The 22,000-nt window shown below is 39.3% G+C and overlaps 1 protein-coding gene across 5 annotated transcripts in view; it reads left to right on the forward strand.

Annotated features, from left to right (window-relative positions):
• Positions 1-22,000, forward strand: part of PTPRM (protein tyrosine phosphatase receptor type M) — a 766,319-nt gene that overhangs the window by 610,108 nt on the left and 134,211 nt on the right. For all 5 annotated transcript variants that reach the window (XM_044295693.1, XM_044295689.1, XM_044295690.1 and 2 more), the window contains one exon: positions 15,825-15,912. In XM_044295693.1, the coding sequence (XP_044151628.1) occupies positions 15,825-15,912 (88 nt within the window). The remainder of the gene's footprint in view (positions 1-15,824; positions 15,913-22,000) is intronic.

Raw genomic sequence — 22,000 nt, forward strand, 5'->3', positions numbered from 1 at the left:
GCACCTGTCCATAACATGACTGTACATAGAGGGGCTTGTGATCAAACACATCATCATGCCTCCACACAATGAGGAACATCTATCAAGACATTCCCATATGCTAGTCTTGATCCTCCCCCCCCCCCTTCCCCCCATGCTGGAGTAAGATCTACCTAATTTATTAAGAGGCAAATGCCTGTTAATAAATTAGGCATATCTGTGGTAGTCCAAGAGGCAGAAACGCAAGTCTACATCGGCTAAGGCTGGTGTCGATTTGAGGTATGACTTATGCTAGTTTCCGGCACAAATTATAGTAAATCCAGGAGGCTGCGCAAAGCCCTGCCCCCTCCTGCTAAGCCCTGCCCTTTTTTCTTGCCATTTCGGAAACATTTTTTAAAGCTATATGAGAAAGTGCATATCATCCACTACAAGATTCCATGGATTAAATGTGAAGCAAAGGGGTTAACCTTTTTAATACAAAACTGAAAAATGTTTTGCTGTTAAGTAGGGTCATGGGTGTCAGGGTGCGGCATTGGACCCTGTTGGAGTGCCTGAGAGCTTGTATTATAGTCTGTATGCCTCTGTATGGTGCTTCCAGCAAGGCAATGTATTCTTTTATAGTACTTTTAATGGAAAATACCTTCATATTTCAGTGATGGAGCATGCAAGATTTTTGTTCTTTACAGAAACTTCTGTGTGCCTCCATGAAAATTGTAGCCATACTGGTATACTATATAAGCCAGTAGCAAGCTACGATCCATTATTCCTGTTCTGCATGGATCTTTAATATATGTGATATGTCTTACTCCGGGTTCCAAGTGCAAGTCTGGCCGTTGAGTTCAGCACTTACTTTATCAATCTGTATGGCTGACTTTCATATCCCAGAAACTATATTAAATCCTTTATCCACAGTTACAAGTGTTTCAGATTGAGTTGATATAATTAAAAATGTAATTAGCCTTGAACTTCCTTTACAAGATGTAACAACCTAAGCTTGCCGATGGACTGACAGAGAAGCGATACAGAATTAAAATTTTCTGTCACTTCTTTGCTCTGTTATTTAAAAAAAGCACTTCCGCAAATTTTATTGCACATTTAATGCAAACTCTCCGACAATTTTCTAGCAGTGTCATTTGTTTCTTTCCAGCTCAGTTGTATCCATGCCTTGACTCTTTTATGGACAGTTAGGTCACATGATCTCAGTCTGACCACTGGCCCAGAACTTGCTCTCCCGTACAGACAGGATGTTAGTCTCCCCTGTGTAGATGCCTTTCTTTCAACTATAGGATTTCAGCAGCACCTTTCAAGTTGCTCCTGGCAGCTCTCAGACATCTTCACCACCATACTCAGCTCAGTTTGTTCCTCAGTATGTCTCTATTCATAGTAAATGTAGTATTGCTTCTATTGAAGTGAATGGAAGCAGTGCTGCAGTTATCAGCTCGGTCCAGACAACTGTATGACTATTTGTATTTTTTAATGGCCCCATCTAATTTACCATAACTTGTATTGGAAAATCGGACAAAAATCTTTGTCAGTTGAAATTGGAAAAGAATCACAATTTGGTCATTGTTTCTTCGGGTTTTGCATTAACTGAAATTGATATGGGGAACTTATTGTGCAGGATAGTAAGATTACAGCAACACCAAATTTATATACACTGACTAAAAATATAAACTCAACATTTTCAGTTTTGCTCCCATTTTGCATGACCTGAACTCAAAGATCTGAAACATTTTCTACATACACAAGAGACCCATTACTCTCAAATATTGTTCACAAATCTGTCTAAATCTGTGTTAGTGAGCACTTCTCCTTTGCCGAGATAATCCATCCCACCTCACAGGTGTGGCATATCAAGGTGCTGATTAGACAGCATAAATATTGCACAGGTGTGCCTTAGAGTGCCCACAATAGAAGACCACTCTGAAATGTGCACAGTTTTGCCTTAATGAGGGGGGGGGGGGGTCAGAATACCAGTCAGTATCTGGTGTGGCCACCATTTGTCTCACGCAGTGCAACACATCTCTGTCGCATAGAGTTGATCAGGTTGTTGATTGTGGCCTGTGGAATGTTGGTCCACTCCACACGCCTGTGCGAAGTTGCAGAATATTGGCAGGAACTGGAACACGCTGTCTTATACGCCAATCCAGAGCATCCCAAACATGCTCAATGGGCGACATGTCTGGTTAGTATGCTGGCCATACAAGAACTAGGATGTTTTCAGCTTCCAGGAATTGTGTACAGATCCTTGCAATATGGGGCTGTGCATTATCATGCTGCAACATGAGGTGATGGTCGTGGATGAATGGGCCTCAGGATCTTATCACAGTATCTTTGTGCATTCAAAATGCCATCAATAAAATGCACCTGTGTTTGTTGTCCATAACATACGACTGCCCATACCATAACCCCACCGCCTCCATGGGCCACTCAATCCACAAAGTTGACGTCAGCAAACCACTCGCCCACACGATGCCACACACGCTGTCTGCTATCTGCCCTGAACAGTGAAAACGGGGACTCATCCATGAACAGAACGCCTCTCCAACTTGCCAGACGCCATTGAATGTGAGAATTTGCCCACTCAAGTCGATTACGACGACGAACTACAGTCAGGTCCAGACCCCGATGAGGACGACGAGCATGCAGATGAGCTTCCCTGAGACGGTTTCTGACAGTTTGTGCAGAAATTCTTTGGTTATAAAAACCAATTGTTGCTGCAGCTGTCCGGGTGGCTTGTGTCAGACGATCATGTGAACATGCTGGATTTAGAAGTCCTGGGCTGGTATGGTTACACGTGGTCTGCGGTTGGGAGGCCAGTTGGATGTACTGCCAAATTCTCTGAAACGCCTTTGAAAACGGCTTATTGTAGAGAAATGAACATTCATTGCATGGGCAAGAGCTCTGGTAGACATTCCTGCAGTCAGCATGCCAATTGCACGCTCCTTCAAACGTTGCGACATCTGTGGCATTGTGCTGTGTGATCAAACTGCACATTTCAGAGTGTCCTTTTATTGTGGGCAGTCTAAGGCACACCTATGCAATATTCATGCTGTCTAATCAGCACCTTGATATGCCACACCTGTGAGGTGGGATGGATTATCTCGGCAAAGGAGAAGTGCTCACTAACACAGATTTGGACAGATTTGTGAACAATATTTGAGAGAAATGGGTCTTTTGTGTATGTAGAAAATGTTTCAGATCTTTGAGTTCAGCTCAAAAGCAAAACCGAAAGTGTTGCGTTTATATTTTTGGTCAGTGTAGCTTTTATCATGTTTTACCACTTTGCCTTGCCTTGTTCTGACACCCATAAGTTTTGTATACTTCCACATTCAGAGCTGTGTCAGAATTTGTGTTTTGCGGGGTGAGCTTTATTTTTTATTGGTATAATTTCGGGACACATACAATTTAGTCATAACGTTTTATTAATTTTTTTTAGGTTGACGAGGTTACCAAAAAAAAACGTCCATTATCAGTTCTGTTAACATACATGATATTTTAATATTTTAATAGTTCAGACATTTTTTACGAACTCCTAGGGGACTTGAACATGCAATTCTTGGATCGGTTGTACCATAGACTAAAATAGTATACTATTACTAAGCTAAATCCTAATCACAGACAATATTAATAATTAAAGACCCTTTGTATCCAGCATCTCATCTAGCCTTTCAAGTACACTACACCAGATCTGTTGGCATACATTATTATTATTTATTATTAAAGCGCCATTCATTCCATAGCGCTGTACATATAATAAGGGGTGCACATACATAATACAGACAATTGCACTAATCATAAACAAAATGAGTTACAGACTGGTACAGAAGGAGAGAGGGCCCTGCCCGTGAGGACTTACAATTTATATGGTATGGGAGAAGGACACAATAGGTGCAGGTGAAGTTTGTCATAGTGGTATAGAGGCAGCAGGGTCACTGGTTGTAGGCTTGTCTGAAGAGGTGGGTGTGTTCTAGTTAGGATACAAATAAAAATAAAAAATTCCACCACAGTTTATGGGTTTTTGTGGTAAAACTGACCTGTTACCTTAATTCTCCAGGTCAGTATGATCACATCGATGCCACATTTATATATTTTTTCTTACTTTTTAATACCCGGAAATTCCTTTGCATCACCATATTAACACCCCCCCCATAACTTTTTTATTTTTATATGTACAGACCTCAGTTTTTGCTGCACGATCTGTAGTTTCTAGTGATTTTGGAGTGTGTAAGACTTTTTTATCACTTTTAATTCAATTTTTGGGGGAGGTGAAGTGACAAAAAAATGGCGAATTGGTGATTTTGATTTATTTTTAAATTACACCACTCTTCGTATGGGATAAATATTTTAATATTTTAATAGTATGTGCGTTGTCGCACTGGCAATACCTATGATGTTTATTTTTTTTTCATTGCTTATTTGAATTTTTATATTCAAGGTGATTTGAATTTTTTTATTTTATTTTTTATATTTTAAAAACTTTTTTATTTTTTTTGTTTCTACTTTTTAATAGTTACCCTAGGGAACTTGAGCATTAGAATGCTTCTCTCATAGACTCCAATGCATTAGCATTGTAGTCTATGAGCATTTCACTATGTTCTCATGGAACCCTGCCACAGGCAAGGTCTCCCTAGGAACTTATCTGCCACAGCATTGGGTCATTTAGGAGGATCGAGGCTGCCGCACACGCTATCCGGCCTGCCCCATCCCCACCTAGCGACTAAGGCCATATTTAAAGTGGGCAGTCGGGAAGGGGTTCATTTCCTAATATTCAGCTATTTACCATATTAATTTACAGAAATCTTTGTAGACTAAGAATATATTATGTTTCAATGCATATAATTCATACTTTAATGGCAAGTGGTCAGTTGAGTGAGCAAAAACTACAGGGTCACAAAATTTTAAATGACTATAAATTCAGATATAAATGTAGACATACCATATACATATATTTTATTCTTAAGTTCCAAAATGTGAACTTTACTTAGATCAAGCTCTAAATGTAGTAATGCTTCAAGATTTTTCCCTGGGGTAAAATACACTACCATAATGAATATGAAATTGTAAAATTTATGACTTGCTAAACTATCAACTAGAGAAAAATCTGTTAGTTATGCCTTAAATCCGATTATTGAAGGGTACAGTTACTCCAAACCTTCTTAAATAATATATTTGCATTTGCCACCTTATCAAGACATACATTAAGTGGCTTCAATGTGATCGAGCAAGGCAGTGGAATCCAAAATGAGGAGTCATAAAGTAACGCATAACAGGCAAAAAAGCAATGGGTTTTGCATAGGACCAATAGTCTGTCATTTTACAAAGACTACTCTTACAAAAACGGAAAATACTGATTACTACCTTTTTATTCTATTTAGATGATACATTGATAGCTTTTTAACACTATAAAAACTCAATAAAAACATATGCACAATGCTAAAGTATAATGTGTCTGAAATGATAACGTACATCTGAAATGATAGATTTTTATTTATTTATGAGGCATTAATATAAATGATCGAACTGCAATAAACAGGAGCCAAAAGCTGAATGTAGTTGTCCACTACTTTTTTTTATTGATGGCCTGATGGTAACTGATCTGCGGAGATCCAAAACCCTGCATCCCTGCTGATCAACTGTTTTAGAGATAGTCCAGCACTGCAACTACACAGCTCCATCCATTGTGCACTGCAGTGCAGCTTCCATTGTAGTAAGTGCAAGCAGCTCTGTAACTACAGCCCCATCCACTGTGCCATGGATGGAGTTGTGTAGTCCCGGTGCTGACTTCCAGCACTGGAGCTACTCTGCAACAGCTGATTAGTTTGTGTAAAGGGTGGGGGACCCACACCAATCAGTTAATTGATGACATATCCTAAGGATTGACCATCAGTAGTAAAGGAAAGGACAACCCCTTAAACTGATGCCATTCTTTCCATCAGTTTTCTTACGTAGTGTAAACATTCAAGGGGTAAGGTCATTGATGGCAAGTATGTATCACTGAGGCTTCTGGTCTCAGTGATGTAAGTCCCGGAAGTATTTTGTGACCAGTAAAGCTAGGTCACCGAGTCTGTTGATTAGAGCTGGATTTTGGGTCCAAGATTTAGGAGTGACTGAAGAGCTTGGGTGGGAATGTCACTCCCATACTCCATCCCAGGTGTTCCCTGCCTCAACCAGGTGCCAAACTAATTAGAAAAGGCAAACTTCCACTGAGCAGTGTGTATATGCTGGTCTGAGAGTAAGACCCACTGAGATCACTGTGCCAAGTGAGCCTAAAGCAGGTGAGAAACCTGTGTCACACCTTGTGGATGCCTGAATGTAAGGACTAGAGATGAGCGAATTTCATGTTATGAAACTCGTTCACGCTTCTTTTGGTGGTAAAAGCAGAATTGCGTTATGGATTCCGTTACCACAGACCATAACGCAATTCTATGACTGAATGCATAACGGAATGCCTTTAGAGGCATTGCATTATTAATTCCATCATAATAGAATTATATGGCCTGCATAACGGATCCGTCCCGTTTCCGTTAGGCAGGAGAGGTCTAAAAAAGGCATTAATGACCAGCAAAGTTTTTTCATTTTTGTCTCTTTGCATTTCAGCAGACATAACTTTTTTGCTCCATTGTCTGGGGCCTTGTTTTACGCAGGAGAAATGTTATTATTTTTTTCTTTGCTCAGGGTACATATAAATTATGGTGTAATTTTATATCATTTTTTTGCTGCAGAAATATAGAAAGCAGCGATTTTTGGTGTTTATTGTTTTTGCTTATTTTCTATGCTATTCATGTTTCCTACTTAATAAGCTGATAAAATAATTAGGTTATTAGGGTTGTGTGGATACCTAATGTGTAGTGTGCACAACACATTTTACCCTTATACTAAATAATGGCATTTTTTATTTCTATTGCATTATTTATACTCTGGTATACTTTGTACTCTTGCTAATTTATATTGTTCTGTGTCACTGTGACACAGGCTGCTGATAGGGCAACATTAGTGTCTCCTAGCAGCAGGCCAGGCTAGCCAACCAGAACTTTTCTTTTTTTCTTGACAACTTATCCCAAAATCACAGACAGTCAGATTTTTTTATGGACAAATTAAAAAACCATAATAAATGATAAAGATTATACGTAATACATGTCTATAGCTCAATTGGCGGCATCTTTACATCGGCAGATCATCGCTGACGAGAGTTCCAACAAACACTTGTTAGCGATTATCTGCCTGACGCTTGGGCGGTGTAAAGGGGCATTTAGTTTCTCTGAATATTTAGACAAGGAAATCTTGGTTGTAAACTGAGAGGACAGGAGGAGCAAGCAGATTTGGCAGCACTTAAACCATAATTTCCTTGGCATTTTTTTCAGTGTTTTTCAGTTTTTGCAGTGTTGTTTTTTAAGGCTAAAATTCCAGCTCCAAATGTTACCACAAGGAGGTGGTCCTATGAGTGATTGATGGCCTTCCCTTTGTGCATACACAGCCGTCAATAACTGATAGGACCGTCTCCTTTACTTCAAATCCCAAAATGAGCAGGAATTTACATGAATGAAATACAAGTTATACTGAATATTTTCCAACAACACTATGGGGGAGATTTATCAACTCCCTGGGCCATAAAAGTGCCATTAAAAAATTGCAAACTGCATGTGGTGGGTTTTTTTTACGCCACCCTCGCCACTTTTCAGAAACAGGAGAGTGACAATGACGAAAAGGGATGTGGCTAGACTCTGCAAGAAATTTATCGTCGTTTGCACTGGTTAGCGGGCCAAATGAAGCCAGAAATTCAGAGCGGCTATAGATTTCTGTTTAGGTGCATGAACTGCCGGAGGATGCACCTAATTTATGACGAGGCGCATCCTACGGCAGTGCAGGGGATATCAAGACAGGAGCAGAAAACCTATATTTTCCATAAAACGTCTATACTGTTTGCATATCTGTGTGTCATATTTGACATCTCTTAATAACATTTTAAGCACCCGACCTTTTTGTATATTAAATCTTAAATTGAGTAAGTGAGTCCCTTGCTGCTGTAAATGTACCCACACCCTTTAAATACAGTTTTTCAGTGTTACCATTGAAGGCCAGTGTGCTAGAGGTTTGCCTGTTTATGCTAAAATGCACTATGTCACTGGGGCAATGAGTGACTCCCTTGTGCCCTTTTGTGTTGAGTTTATCGTGACATATCACATACCGCCTCTTAGATTTATCAGTATTGCATAAACTCTCCTTTCAACACCATTTTACAATGTAAAAACATAAAAATAACACCTAAATCGTTGGGTAGCTTTACAAATACATGTATTACTTATGTTGTACTGGTTAAAATTTACCAGTATCATTTCCCATCATTCCAAGTTGGCCTAATGTTGACGCACTTTTTTTTTCCAGTGGTTTGAAATCAGGGAAAAGTCATTTTAACGCCAGACATGGTGCATTAATCTGCTGTAAAACGGGTTGTTTCGTTGTGTTATATAGTTATAACTTAGGCTGTGTGTGTCTGTCGACAAGCTTGTTGACTGTTCCCTGTATTAGCCAGCAGCCTTGTGAATGCAACCTGTAACGGGATAACTAATGTGGTTTACTCAGTTGTGTACATTATCAAATCTATATATAAACTGTAAAATGAACGTTCACTTTAATTCGCAAATTCCCTTTTTGTTTGTCGTTTTATGTTTTTACTAAACTTGCGCTATAAATATTAATCATTGTAATGTTTTTTGGATGTTTTATAGAGAGTGTTCGAGCTTTTCAGATAAAACATGCTCGAGTGTTTTTATTTACTTTTTTTAGTCTGATGATTTTCAGTCAAACATTGTACTGTAATGAGCAGTGAAATGGTATCACGGGGAGATAATATTCATCACTTTACTCTAAATAACCTCTTCAATCCTTTTATATTTTATTATTTGCCATTAAGTGGACATGAAAAACCTTTCTTCGATTTGTAGCAGCTTAAATTATGCAAATGATTTTGAATGTAATTATAATGCACCCGTTGTTAATTATAAATACAGTCTTTATTTTCATATAGATAGTATTTATGTCATTTGAATAATTAAGCATGGTAGTTCATTGCCAATTTCATGGGCAAACTATAATTCTTGTCTGTTTACTTGGAAAAAAAGAGACAGTCTCTAGCTTATTATGCTCAATTGTTCCGCAAATATAATTCATAGAAGAAAAAATGTCCAGCTGAGTAATTGTGCTTTCATTTTATATACTTACTCACTGAAGCCGGTTATAAAGATTTTGGGGGACATTTATTAAGACCAGCGTTTTTCACACCGGTCTTAAAGGTATATTCCCATCTCAGACAATGGGGGCATATCGCTAGGATATGCCCCCATTGTCTGATAGGTACGGGTCCCACCTCTGGGACCCACACCTACAACGAGAACGGAGCATGGAGAGCTGTGGCTGGGGGACCCCGGATTTCCCGGGGTCTGTCCACCACCAAGCGCTGCTCCCATAGAAGTGAATGAGAGCACACCACGCACGCGCGGCCCCTGCTCCTATTCATTCCTATTCATTTCTATGGGGCAGACGGAAATAGCCAAGCCAGCGCTCGGCTATTTTCGGCGACCCCATGAAAATGAATGGAGGGTGGCTGCGCATGCGCAATGTGCCCTCTGTTCTTTGCCTGCTCCGTTCTCATTGTAGCGATATGCCCCCCCCCCCCCCCATTATCTGGGGGGGGCATGAGTTGCTCTGTGCTGCCAGAGGAAGCGCCAAAGTTAAGTAGAGGTGCAGGCCTCTATATAGGTTTAGCGCTTCTTCTGCTAGGCCGTGCAACAGACTTAACTGTACACCAATCCCCTTGTTGGCGTAGATTTAACCCCTAGGATTCTGGAGTTTTTTTTTGTTTAGTTTTTTTGTTTTTGCATTTTTCTCCCGTGCCTTCCTAGAGCCATAACTTTTTTATTTTTCCTTTCACATATCCATATGAGGGCTTGTTTTTTGCAGGACAAGTTGTACTTTCTAATGCCACTATTTAATAGGGTTTATAATGTAGTGGTAAGCTGGCAAAAAAATTCCAAATGGGGTGGAATTGGAAAAATAAAACACAGTTCCTCCACAGTTATACGGGTTTTGTCCCTACGGCGTTCCCTGTGCAGCAACACTGACTTGTGCCCTTCATTCTCTGGGTCAGTACAATTATAACAATACCACATATGTATAGGTTTTATATGTTTTAATACTGAAAAAAAAAAGTTTGAAAAACAAATTATTTTTTTTGCATCACTATATTCTAACTCCCATAACATTTTTTTATAGTTATGTCTACTGAGCTGTGTGGGGGCCCACTTTTTGCGGGATGATCTGTAGTTTTGATACCATTTTGGAGTCTTTTTGATCACATTTTATTCAATTTTTGAAATAATGATGAAAAAATAGCGAATTGCATTGAAAAAATATGTTTATATTTTAATAGTATGGGCGTTTTCAGACACGGTGATGCTCATGATGTTTAATTTTTTTTATTATTTATGTATTTATTTTATATTCTAAGGATATCTCCTCTACAAGGCTACAATGTCCACTAGTTTGTTTTTTAAGATTGTTACTATACTCTTATTGTTGTTACTCTGCCACGTACTGGCCAAAATAGGAACTGCAGCTCTAATACGCTGGGTCTCTTCAGAGAGACACAGCGTGTTAAAATGAATTACCGGCATCCCCGATCGCCACACGCGAGTGTGCGCTTCCAGGTTTTTTGATATTTAGATGCCATGATCACACTTGAACATGGCATCTAAAAGCTGTAATGACCACGATCAGCATTATGGCCGGTCGCCGACATTAGCTGCAGGCTTCTGCTGTTTGCGGGCTTCTGCTGCACATGCGAGCGGACGCCATGTTTAGAGACCCTCCCAGTGCCGTACATGTACGACACTAGTAGCGAAGGGGTTAAGCCATTTTCCATGACAAAAACTGGCATTAAAAATTGTAAATGAGTCAGGCCAGAACCATGATTATATGAATATGTTTTGTTTTTCTTAAGGAGAATCTCCTTTTGCAGCTTGATAACTAAATGTGACTCTAGTTGAAGGTCACTGCACACCTATACAACCTGTATTCAGCAGCTAATAGCAGTTATGCCTCTTTCACACAAGCAAGTTTTCTGTCAGGGTGCGATGTGTGAAGCAAACGCATAACATACGGACTGAATCCTGACCCATTCATATCAGTGGGTCTGTGCACATGTTTTTCACGCATCATTTCTGCGTTCAGGAAAAACCGCAGCATGTTCTATATTCTGCGTTTTTAACGCTGCTCTGGTTCCATAGAAGTGAATGGGGCTTCAGTGAAAAATGGAAGCCATCTGGATGCAATGCGTTTTTCACTGATGGTTGCTAGGAGATGTAGATTGCTACACAAACTAAATGATGATAGACTTGTATAAAGTTTATATTGAGCACATATTTATTTTACCTAAGAATACCTTCTCTTCTTTCCACCATACAACCAGGCTTTTTTATTTATTTACAGTTTTACAGGTTACATTGTTTTACCATATGACTGCATTATATAATAGTTTGTACATGGCAATAAAGCTATATAGCTGTCAACTATGTTTTGCTGTATTATTTGGTGTAATCCAGTCAATGGGCATTATGATCTATATCCTATAGGTCACGCTCAACACCATGCTTCCTGAGATATAACTTGTAACACAAAGTGGTTTTTGCAATTTGGCAATAAGGCTCCGATGAATACCCATTGCTGTGTCTCAGAATTGGCATGAAGGGAACACCATATAGTTATATGCAACCTGTCACCAGGAGTCATTTTTGCTGCCCTGTCTGAAGGCATTATAAACTAGTGACAGAGATCCCGATTCAAACATAGGGTCAGTTACTTTTTTGTGCAGCCATTTTCTCAGTCACTGGTGAGTAGCTCCAGTAAGACCTGAGTGGTGAAGCCCGGATATTCATACCCTGCAGATGATTGACAGCTCTCTTCCCACACTGTAGCAAGTGTGGGTCAGCCGGTAACTCATGAATATGAGGAATCCTGAGCATAAATACAGATAGGGCTCGAGTTCATGGCTCTCGCTAGAGCTCAGGAAAAGTAAGTGAACCGGCCTTTGAATCACTGCCTCTGTCTCCAGTTTATGCTGACCTCAGATAGGTCAGCTTAAACCAGGTGACAAATTCCCTTTAATTTTAGTTTCTTTAGTTAAATATCTGTATTTCGCAAAAAAATAAAAAAAAAGTTCTAGCCCACATTTACTATATTGGTTGTATTTGCATCAAAATTTTGGCTTATTTTATTATTAAACCATTTTAGACACACATTATTCAGATGTGCCAAAAATAATGACATTTACCAATATGCTCCACTCATGTATGTGGCCAGCTTAAAATAAGTTAAAGGGGTTAACCCATGAATAATGTAAAAAATTTAAATCAGACATCATGTAGTACATGACAATACCTTTCTAACAAAGCTAGAACCAGCCCTGCACCTCACATGGATCCACAGATCTCCTCATTCATTGGTCTGCTAGATTTATATCAAGCTGACAGCTCAGGGGGAGGGTCTTTTCTGCTGAAGATAAGGGGCGTGTCCGTGCTCTCCCTTTAACAGCTCAGGGGGCGTGTCCATGCTCTCCCTTTCACAGCCCAAGAGGCAGTTGAAAGATTAAACTGAGCATGTGCGGCCTTCTTAATGAGCTGGTCAAAGAAATAAGAAATTAAGTGGTGCTATACAGATAAATTTTATTGAATAACTCAGTAGCTTTACAAATTTCTTTATTCCATGCAATTACAAAAGTATTCAGATCCAGGTGCTGGTTTGAAAACTGTAGAATATTTTTCATGGGACAACTCTTTTAAGACTTCTTGTCTTTTGAGAGTAGCTACATGGAACATAGACACAATGGACCAGTGAGGACCCAATTGACTTCTATGGGAAAGTTTTCTAGGCATACAGGTCCTTCTCAAAAAATTAGCATATTGTGATAAAGTTCATTATTTTCTGTAATGTACTGATAAACATTAGACTTTCATATATTTTAGATTCATTACACACCAACTGAAGTAGTTCAAGCCTTTTATTGTTTTAATATTGATGATTTTGGCATACAGCTCATGAAAACCCCAAATTCCTATCTCAAAAAATTAACCTAATCATCTGAATCAACTAATTAACTCTAAACACCTGCAAAAGATTCCTGAGGCTTTTAAAAACTCCCAGCCTGGTTCATTACTCAAAACAGCAATCATGGGTAAGACTGCCGACCTGACTGCTGTCCAGAAGGCCATCATTGACACCCTCAGGCAAGAGGGTAAGACACAGAAAGAAATTTCTGAACGAATAGGCTGTTCCCAGAGTGCTGTATCAAGGCACCTCAGTGGGAAGTCTGTGGGAAGGAAAAAGTGTGGCAGAGAACGCTGCACAACAAGAAGAGGTGACCGGACCCTGAGTAAGATTGTGGAGAAGGACCGATTCCAGACCTTGGGGGACCTGCGGAAGCAGTGGCTCGAGTCTGGAGTAGAAACATCCAGAGCCACCGTGTACAGGCATGTGCAGGAAATGGGCTACAGGTGCCGCATTCCCCAGGTCAAGCCACTTTTGAACCAGAAACAGCGGCAGAAGCGCCTGACCTGGGCTACAGAGAAGCAGCACTAGATTGTTGCTCAGTGGTCCAAAGTACTTTTTTCGGGTGAAAGCAAATTTTGCATGTCATTCGGAAATCAAGGTGCCAGAGTCTGGAGGAAGACTGGGGAGAGGGAAATGCCAAAATGCCTGAAGTCCAGTGTCAAGTACCCACAGTCAGTGATGGTCTGGGGTGCCATGTCAGCTGCTGGTGTTGGTCCACTGTGTTTTATCAAGGGCAGGGTCAATGCAGCTAACTATCAGGAGATTTTGGAGCATTTCATGCTTCCATCTGCTGAAAAGCTTTATGGAGATGAAGATTTCATTTTTCAGCACGACCTGGCACCTGCTCACAGTGCCAAAACCACTGGTAAATGGTTTACTGACCATGGTATTACTGTGCTCTATTGGCCTGCCAACTCTCCTGACCTGAACCCCATAGAGAATCTGTGGGATATTGGGAAGAGAAAGTTGAGAGACGCAAGACCCAACACTCTGGATGAGCTTAAGGCCGCTATCCTGGGCCTCCATAACACCTCAGCAGTGCCACAGGCTGATTGCCTCCATGCCACGCCGCATTAAAGCAGTCATTTCTGCAAAAAGATTCCTGACCAAGTATTGAGTGCATAACTGAATATAATTATTTGAAGGTTGACTTTTTTGTATTAAAAACACTGTTATTTTATTGGTCGGATGAAATATGCTAATTTTTTGAGATAGGAAATTTGGGTTTTCATGAGCTGTATGCCAAAATCATCAATATTAAAACAATAAAAGGCTTGAACTACTTCAGTTGGTGTGTAATGAATCTAAAATATATGAAAGTCTAATGTTTATCAGTACATTACAGAAAATAATGAACTTTATCACAATATGCTAATTTTTTTAGAAGGACCTGTATTCTGTGACCGTGCAGAGGTCAGAAGGGAGCTGTGATATCACCTATTGTGAATGGTGGATCCTGTGTTATCGGTACAGAGGTGTTACTTGTCATTGTAATTTTGCCTGTGATTACTAAAAAGTTACCTGTACAGAGCAGGAAATTATGATCTATTATTAGACCTAGTGGCCAGTGTGAAAATTGCAGGACTATACATTTTTATTAAATATAGATAACGTCATAGGAAAAAACAAACTTCTGATGACACATTCCCTTTAACAATCTTCCCCTATGTGTAAATAAATAGATACCTGTCAATCACTGATATGACTGTCCACATGGCTACTGGGCTCAAAGCAGACATTTACATGAATAAATTGAAAGTTTTGCTGAATCTTTTTCCATAAAACTGTATATCAAGCTGCTCAGCTCCTCCTGCTATATAACATGCTGCCTACAGATTACACTGCATTTCATGGTGACAGTCGTCATTTTTTGACGTAATTAAGACACCAGAAAGTGTCATGGAGTCTCTACAACCGAGCATTACTCTGTGTGTGTATAGTATTTAGAGTGCCAGATATGAGTGATAATAGGCCCTTTTAAACATGCCACCGATTACCCATTCAACAGGTAGATTGTTGGTGCGTTCACATAAATTATCGTTTGTGGGCAGCAGATCGTGCCATCTAACCAGCCTCTAGTCTAACAATGATTGGAAGAGAGATGGCATTAGCGATCACTCCTCCCTATACAGTAGAGGGGACCACGGCATGCAAATGAAATGGTCTCCTCCACTGATGAGCAGATGCTTCCTTTCCAAGAATCGTCTGCTCCATTGGGTGTGTAAAGGGGCCATTACTGTCCGGACTTCTCTGTCCTCTAGCAGTGCAGTATGTTTCTTCTGCACTGCTCTACACTTTAGTCTGCGTTGTAGGTATACTTGACAGTCATTGTCAGTTGTCACCCAGCCCTTGGAGGCCGGTCTGTTTCTGTTATGACACATTGTTGAAGCTTATCATACTCTTTTGCGAATATCCATTTACCTCGGTATTATGCCTTGTTCTAGTCTTATTATCTTAAGAGGACGCATGGGTGGTATTGCTTTGAAAGGCATATGTGATACTGACAACATAAATTGTACCTTGCGTATTCCACAAATGAAGCAGACATGATTGTTCCTATCTCTAGATAATTAAATCATTGTGAGCAGCCAAGGCAATCATTTCTATCACTTCAGTCACTCTGGAATTTCTATACTTTTAAGGCATTATTGCTGTAAATCTTGTTCTAAACTTGGACTATATATGTATATATATATATTTTTTTTTATGTGGCATAACGTTTAGTGACATTTTTTTTCCAGAGCTTCTTTGAAGGACAGTCAGCACCGTGGGAGTCTGCAAAGAAAGACGAGAACAGAATGAAGAATAGATATGGGAATATCATAGCATGTAAGTGTTGACAGTATGATAGTGGCGCTGCATTTCATTCCCTTACAGTGCCAGCTCTGATACTAATTACCGGGAAAATTTACCAGCATGCATTTGGAGGACAATTATATTTAAACCTCCCCCTGAGCAAGATTGTGTTTGCTTAATGAATGATTGAGTCTAAAAATGAAATATATTGTAACTTCTTGACCCTTATCAGATCCAGGGTGGAGGCTCTGTGTTTTTTTTTTTTTTGTTGTTGCTTCCTTAATTTTGCTTCATCTTGTTATTGTGGACCCTAGTTAATTCTGCAATGCATAATGCATCCATTATCCATTATTATCTAAAGTTACAGTTTTGTCTCTGAGAGAGTTAGGCCAGAAATTAAATAATTAATCACACAGGCAAATTTATAACCTTTACAAATGTGAAACATCCGTGGATCGTTCAGAAGAAAAGGTTACAAATTTTGCGCCTGTTAAATAAATCATCTGAGTCCAAAGAGCAGGCGTATATTTAAAAATTCCTGTCATATAGACAATTATGCTGGAGCTCACATTATCAAGTCAATTTCCTCTGTTAGGTCTATAAGGTTCTCAGCAGGGATAAAAGCCATTTCCAACTAAAAAGTTAAAATAGTGGAAAGTCATAGATAACAATGTTTTTAGGGGTAGATAATCTGACAGGTTCTAGTTTACTACCTGCAAACTGTAGTATCATAGTATAGTGGCCATAACAATAATGTGTCCACCTGTCAATAAAAACAAGATAACATATCACACAGCTGGTGAATTCTGATCTATCTATCTATCTATTATCGATCTATCTATTATCTATCTATTATCTATCTATCTATTATCTATCTATTATCGATCTATCTATTATCTATCTATTATCGATCTATCTATCTATATTATATTTATCTCTCTATCTACCTGTCTATCTTCTATTTATCTATTATCTATCTATCTATCTATTTTCTATCTATCTTATATTCATCTCTCTATCTATCTTATATCTATCTATCTATCTATCTATCTATCTATCTATCTATCTATCTTATATCTAGTTATCTATCTGTCTATCTACCTATCTCCTAGCTAGCTATTTATCATCTAGCTTATATGTATCTTTTGGTCTATCCTCGTGATCTGTCTTATAGCTATCATCTATTTATCTGTACAAATGTAGCAAAGCATCAACTTGACACTTAGTGCTTATGCACACAACCGTTGTTTTTTTCTGCATCTGGTCCATATTTTTTGCGGGTCTGACATGGAACCATACACTTCAGAGGGGCCGCAAAGATGAAGACATTTCACTGTCTTCTGTCTGCATCCGTATTTCCGTTCCGTGACACCCGCAAAGAAATAGAATGTGTCCTATTTTTGTCCATTTTATGGACAAGGATAGGACTGTTCTATAGAGGGCAGGATGTTCTGTTCCGCAAAATGTGAAATGCACACTGCTCTGCTAGTATCCCTGTTTTGTAGATCCACAATTTGCGAACCGCAAAAACGGCAACTGCTGTGTGCAAGAGCCCTTAACGTGTGAAATGTATGGTGTTTAACATGAATTTCAAGTTAGTGCTTGCTACATCTATGTATCTATCTATTGTCTATCTATCTATTTATCTATCTCATATCAGTCCATCTCATATCTATCTGTTTATCTACCTATCTATGGACCTACAGTACAGACCAAAAGTTTGGACACACCTCCTCATTCAAAGAGTTTTCTTTATTTTCATGACTATGAAAATTGTAGATTCACACTGAAGGCATCAAAACTATGAATTAACACATGTGGAATTATATACATAACAAAAAAGTGTGAAACAACTGAAAATATGTCATATTCTAGGTTCTTCAAAGTAGCCACCTTTTGCTTTGATTACTGCTTTGCACACTCTTGGCATTCTCTTGAAGAGCTTCAAGAGGTAGTCACCTGAAATGGTTTTCACTTCACAGGTGTGCCCTGTCAGGTTTAATAAGTGGGATTTCTTGCCTTATAAATGGGGTTGGGACCATCAGTTGACTTGTGGAGAAGTCAGGTGGATACACAGCTGATAGTCCTACTGAATAGACTGTTAGAATTTGTATTATGGCAAGAAAAAATCAGCTAAGTAAAGAAAAACAAGTGGCCATCATTACTTTAAGAAATGAAGGTCAGTCAGTCAGAAAAATTGGGAAAACTTTGAAAGCGTCCCCAAGTGCAGTCACAAAAACCATCAAGCGCTACAAAGAAACTGGCTCACATGCAGACCGCCCCAGGAAAGGAAGACCAAGAATCACCTCTGCTGCGGAGGATAAGTTCATCCGAGTCACCAGCCTCAGAAATCGCAGGTTAACAGCAGCTCAGATTAGAGACCAGGTCAATGCCACACAGAGTTCTAACAGCAGACACATCTCTAGAACAACTGTTAAGAGGAGACTGTGTGAATCAGGCCTTCATGGTAGAATATCTGCTAGGAAACCACTGCTAAGGACAGGCAACAAGCAGAAGAGACTTGTTTGGGCTAAAGAACACAAGGAATAGACATTAGACCAGTGGAAATCTGTGCTTTGGTCTGATGAGTCCAAATTTGAGATCTTTGGTTCCAACCACCGTGTCTTTGTGCGATGCAAAAAAGGTGAACGGATGGACTCTACATGCCTGGTTCCCACCGTGAAGCATGGAGGAGGAGGTGTGATGGTGTGGGGGTGCTTTGCTGGTGACACTGTTGGGGATTTATTCAAAATTTAAGGCATACTGAACCAGCATGGCTACCACAGCATCTTGCAGCGGCATGCTATTCCATCCGGTTTGCGTTTAGTTGGACCATCGTTTATTTTTTAACAGGACAATGACCCCAAACACACCGCCAGGCTGTGTAAGGGCTATTTGACCATGAAGGAGAGTGATGGGGTGCTGCGCCAGATGACCTGGCCTCCACAGTCACCGGACCTGAACCCATTCGAGATGGTTTGGGGTGAGCTGGACCACAGAGTGAAGGCAAAAGTGCCAACAAGTGCTAAGCATCTCTGGGAACTCCTTCAAGACTGTTGGAAGACCATTTCAGGTGACTACCTCTTGAAGCTCATCAAGAGAATGACAAGAGTGTGCAAAGCAGTAATCAAAGCAAAAGGTGGCTACTTTGAAGAACCTAGAATATGACATATTTTCAGTTGTTTCACACTTTTTTGTTATGTATATAATTCCACATGTGTTAATTCATAGTTTTGATGCCTTCAGTGTGAATCTACAATTTTCATAGTCATGGAAATAAAGAAAACTCTTTGAATGAGAAGGTGTGTCCAAACTTTTGGTCTGTTCTGTACCTTAAAGGGGTATTCCAGTTACATCAAGTTATCCACCATTCACAGGATTTAGGAGAACTATTAGATTGGTGGGGATCTGACTACTGGGACTCCCTCCAATCAGGAGAAAGGGAGACACCTGAAATGAATACAGCTGCAGCTCCAGCATGCACACATTCATATTAGTAGGACTGCCAGAGATACAGGCGTTCAGCTATATCCGGCAGTCACATAAAGATGAATGGAACGGTACTGCGCATGCTTGACATGCAGTTCCCTTAACTTCTGCAGTCCCTGCAGGGCACGGGGATCCCGTTCTCATGGTTGGTAGGGGTTCCATCTAATAGTTATCCCCTCTTCTGTGGACAGGTGATAACTTTATGTAACCAAGAATATACCTTTAATATGATATTATAAAATTAGCCAACATTTAACTATTCTTACATATGTAGTACTTTGATCCCTGATCGATATAGTAGTACTACTATAAAATCAATCTCTACATTTGTCTTCCCAGAGCTGGAGTGTAATTAATGTGCCATTCCATCAAAATGGAGTTTGTGTCACGTCTTGCCTCCCTGTTGGAATATTTAGTATTTATTTCTCACCTACAGTATTTTTTTTCCTCATTTGCTCCTCAGTAACGTAAGCTTATATTGACGTGCACATAACTTTGAATACAAATTTTTAGATTTCAGACTAAATGTCACTTGCTGACATTGTTGACTTTTTGGTACAAGAGCTTAATTAAGCCCTGTGGTGCATTAGGAACTAGCTTGTATCTTATCGCAATGCAGGGGGAAGGACATAATAAGGAACTGTGCCACCAGGAAGAAATGCAATTTATTACAACGAGTAAGAGGAGCTAGCTCAGAGCACCTGGACAAGGCCCATTTTAATTTCATTCAGTAGACAGATAGACCTTTGGGGAGTCTGAAAAGATTTAAGTTTGCAAACTCCATTTTACAGGTTTCTACAAGCCAGGAAATCCTGATAATTATCTTCTTATATTTGTTCATTTGCTATTTTTCTCTTTACATAAAAAGTTAAATCTACTGTAGAAAAGATGTTCTGTTCTATTTTTATTTTGAAGGTATCTACACACACACGCATATACATCTACAACTATCTATCTACAGCACCAGTCAATATACATATAGAAAGTTAAGTAGTAAACCAAAAACATTTATTTTTATGTGAATCTCCACTTTTTATTGTCATAACATTTATAGTCCCAACATTCTCTTCTGATTATTTTTCTTAATATATCTTTATAGTGGTCACACTGTATAGACATAGATTAAAAACATAACATTTGTGCTGCCTGCAGCCACCACTAGAGGGAGCTTACTGCAAAGTGTTATTATTAAGTTTTCTTTATTTTTATGTTTCAAAATATTTTATTTAACATTTTTTAAATACAGACCAATATAAAAAAAAACTGTAATTAAAAACATTATTTTATCGCTGGACCCCCACCCTAACCCAGACATAGAGAGGAGAGAAAGATAAATAAATAAATAAAAAATAAAAACATTTTTTAAACAAACCAGAATAAGTTTTATATTTTATAGTTAGTCTTCAAAATTAACAGTTATGCCTTGTCAACCTGTTATTTTATGGGAATTGAATGCCTTCATAATGTGTTTGGGACCGTCAGTTGTGTAGTGTAGAGGTAGGATTGGTCATCAATATGATATTTCTGGATAACACCTTTAGGCCCCTTTCACACAAGGGAGTTTTCTGCGCGGGTGCAATGCGTGAGGTGAACGCATAGCAACTGCACTGAATCCTGACCCATTTATTTCTGCATTGCATGAGAATCGCAGCATGTGCATCTTTTCACGCAGCCCTGACCCCATAGAAGTGAATATGGCTTCAGTGAAAAACGCATTGCATTCTGATATGATCTGGACGCAGTGCGGATGCGATGCGTTTTTTACTGATGGTTGCTAGGAGATGTTGTTTGTAAACCTTCAGTTTTTTTCACGTGCATGAAAAACGCATCAAAACTGATTGCACCCGCGCAGAAAAAACTGAAACGTTGAACACAATCGCAGACAAAACTGACTGAACTTGCTTGCAAAATGGTGCGGGTTTCACTGAACGCAATCTGAGCCAATGTGTATTGTTCGTGTGAAAGAGGCCTAAAGCAGAACATTGTCTCACTACATATTATTTACAATGCTTTCAGAAAGTTTAACTTTTTTCACATTTTGCTATGTTGTGGCCTTGTGCTAATACCCCATAATGAGAAAGTAAAACAGAATTTTAGACATTTTTACAAATTTATTAAAAAGGAAAAACTAATATTTTGCATGGACATAAGTATTCAGTCGCATTGTTATGACTCTTTAGCTCTGGGGGCTTCCCAGTGGTATTTTTCAGCAGCTAGGACAAAGAGACTGGTCAGAGTTGAGGTAAAGCTGAATGGAGAAAAGTGATATTCTTAATGAAAACCTGAATGTTCTGGACGTCAGACTGGGACCTCAGACTGGTTCGCCTTCCAACAAGACAATGACCCTAACCACACAGCCAAGACAACAGAGGCTTAGGGACAACAGAGGGAATGTACTTGAGTGGCCCAGTCAGAGCCCTGGCTTTAGTCCCGTCAAACATTGGTGGACACAATAGGGTTTTTTTTTTTCCGAACAGATATACGCCACTTTTGTAGTTTTCCTTTTCAATAGATTAGCAAAAATTTTGAACATTCTATTTTCACATTATGGGGTATTAAGTGCAGAATGATGGGGAGATTTTTTTTTTTATTTTTTTTTTTTATTTTTAGCACAAGGCTGCAACATAACAAT

The sequence above is a fragment of the Bufo gargarizans genome, chromosome 5, assembly GCF_014858855.1.
Source record: "Bufo gargarizans isolate SCDJY-AF-19 chromosome 5, ASM1485885v1, whole genome shotgun sequence".
Lineage (NCBI taxonomy): Eukaryota > Metazoa > Chordata > Amphibia > Anura > Bufonidae > Bufo > Bufo gargarizans.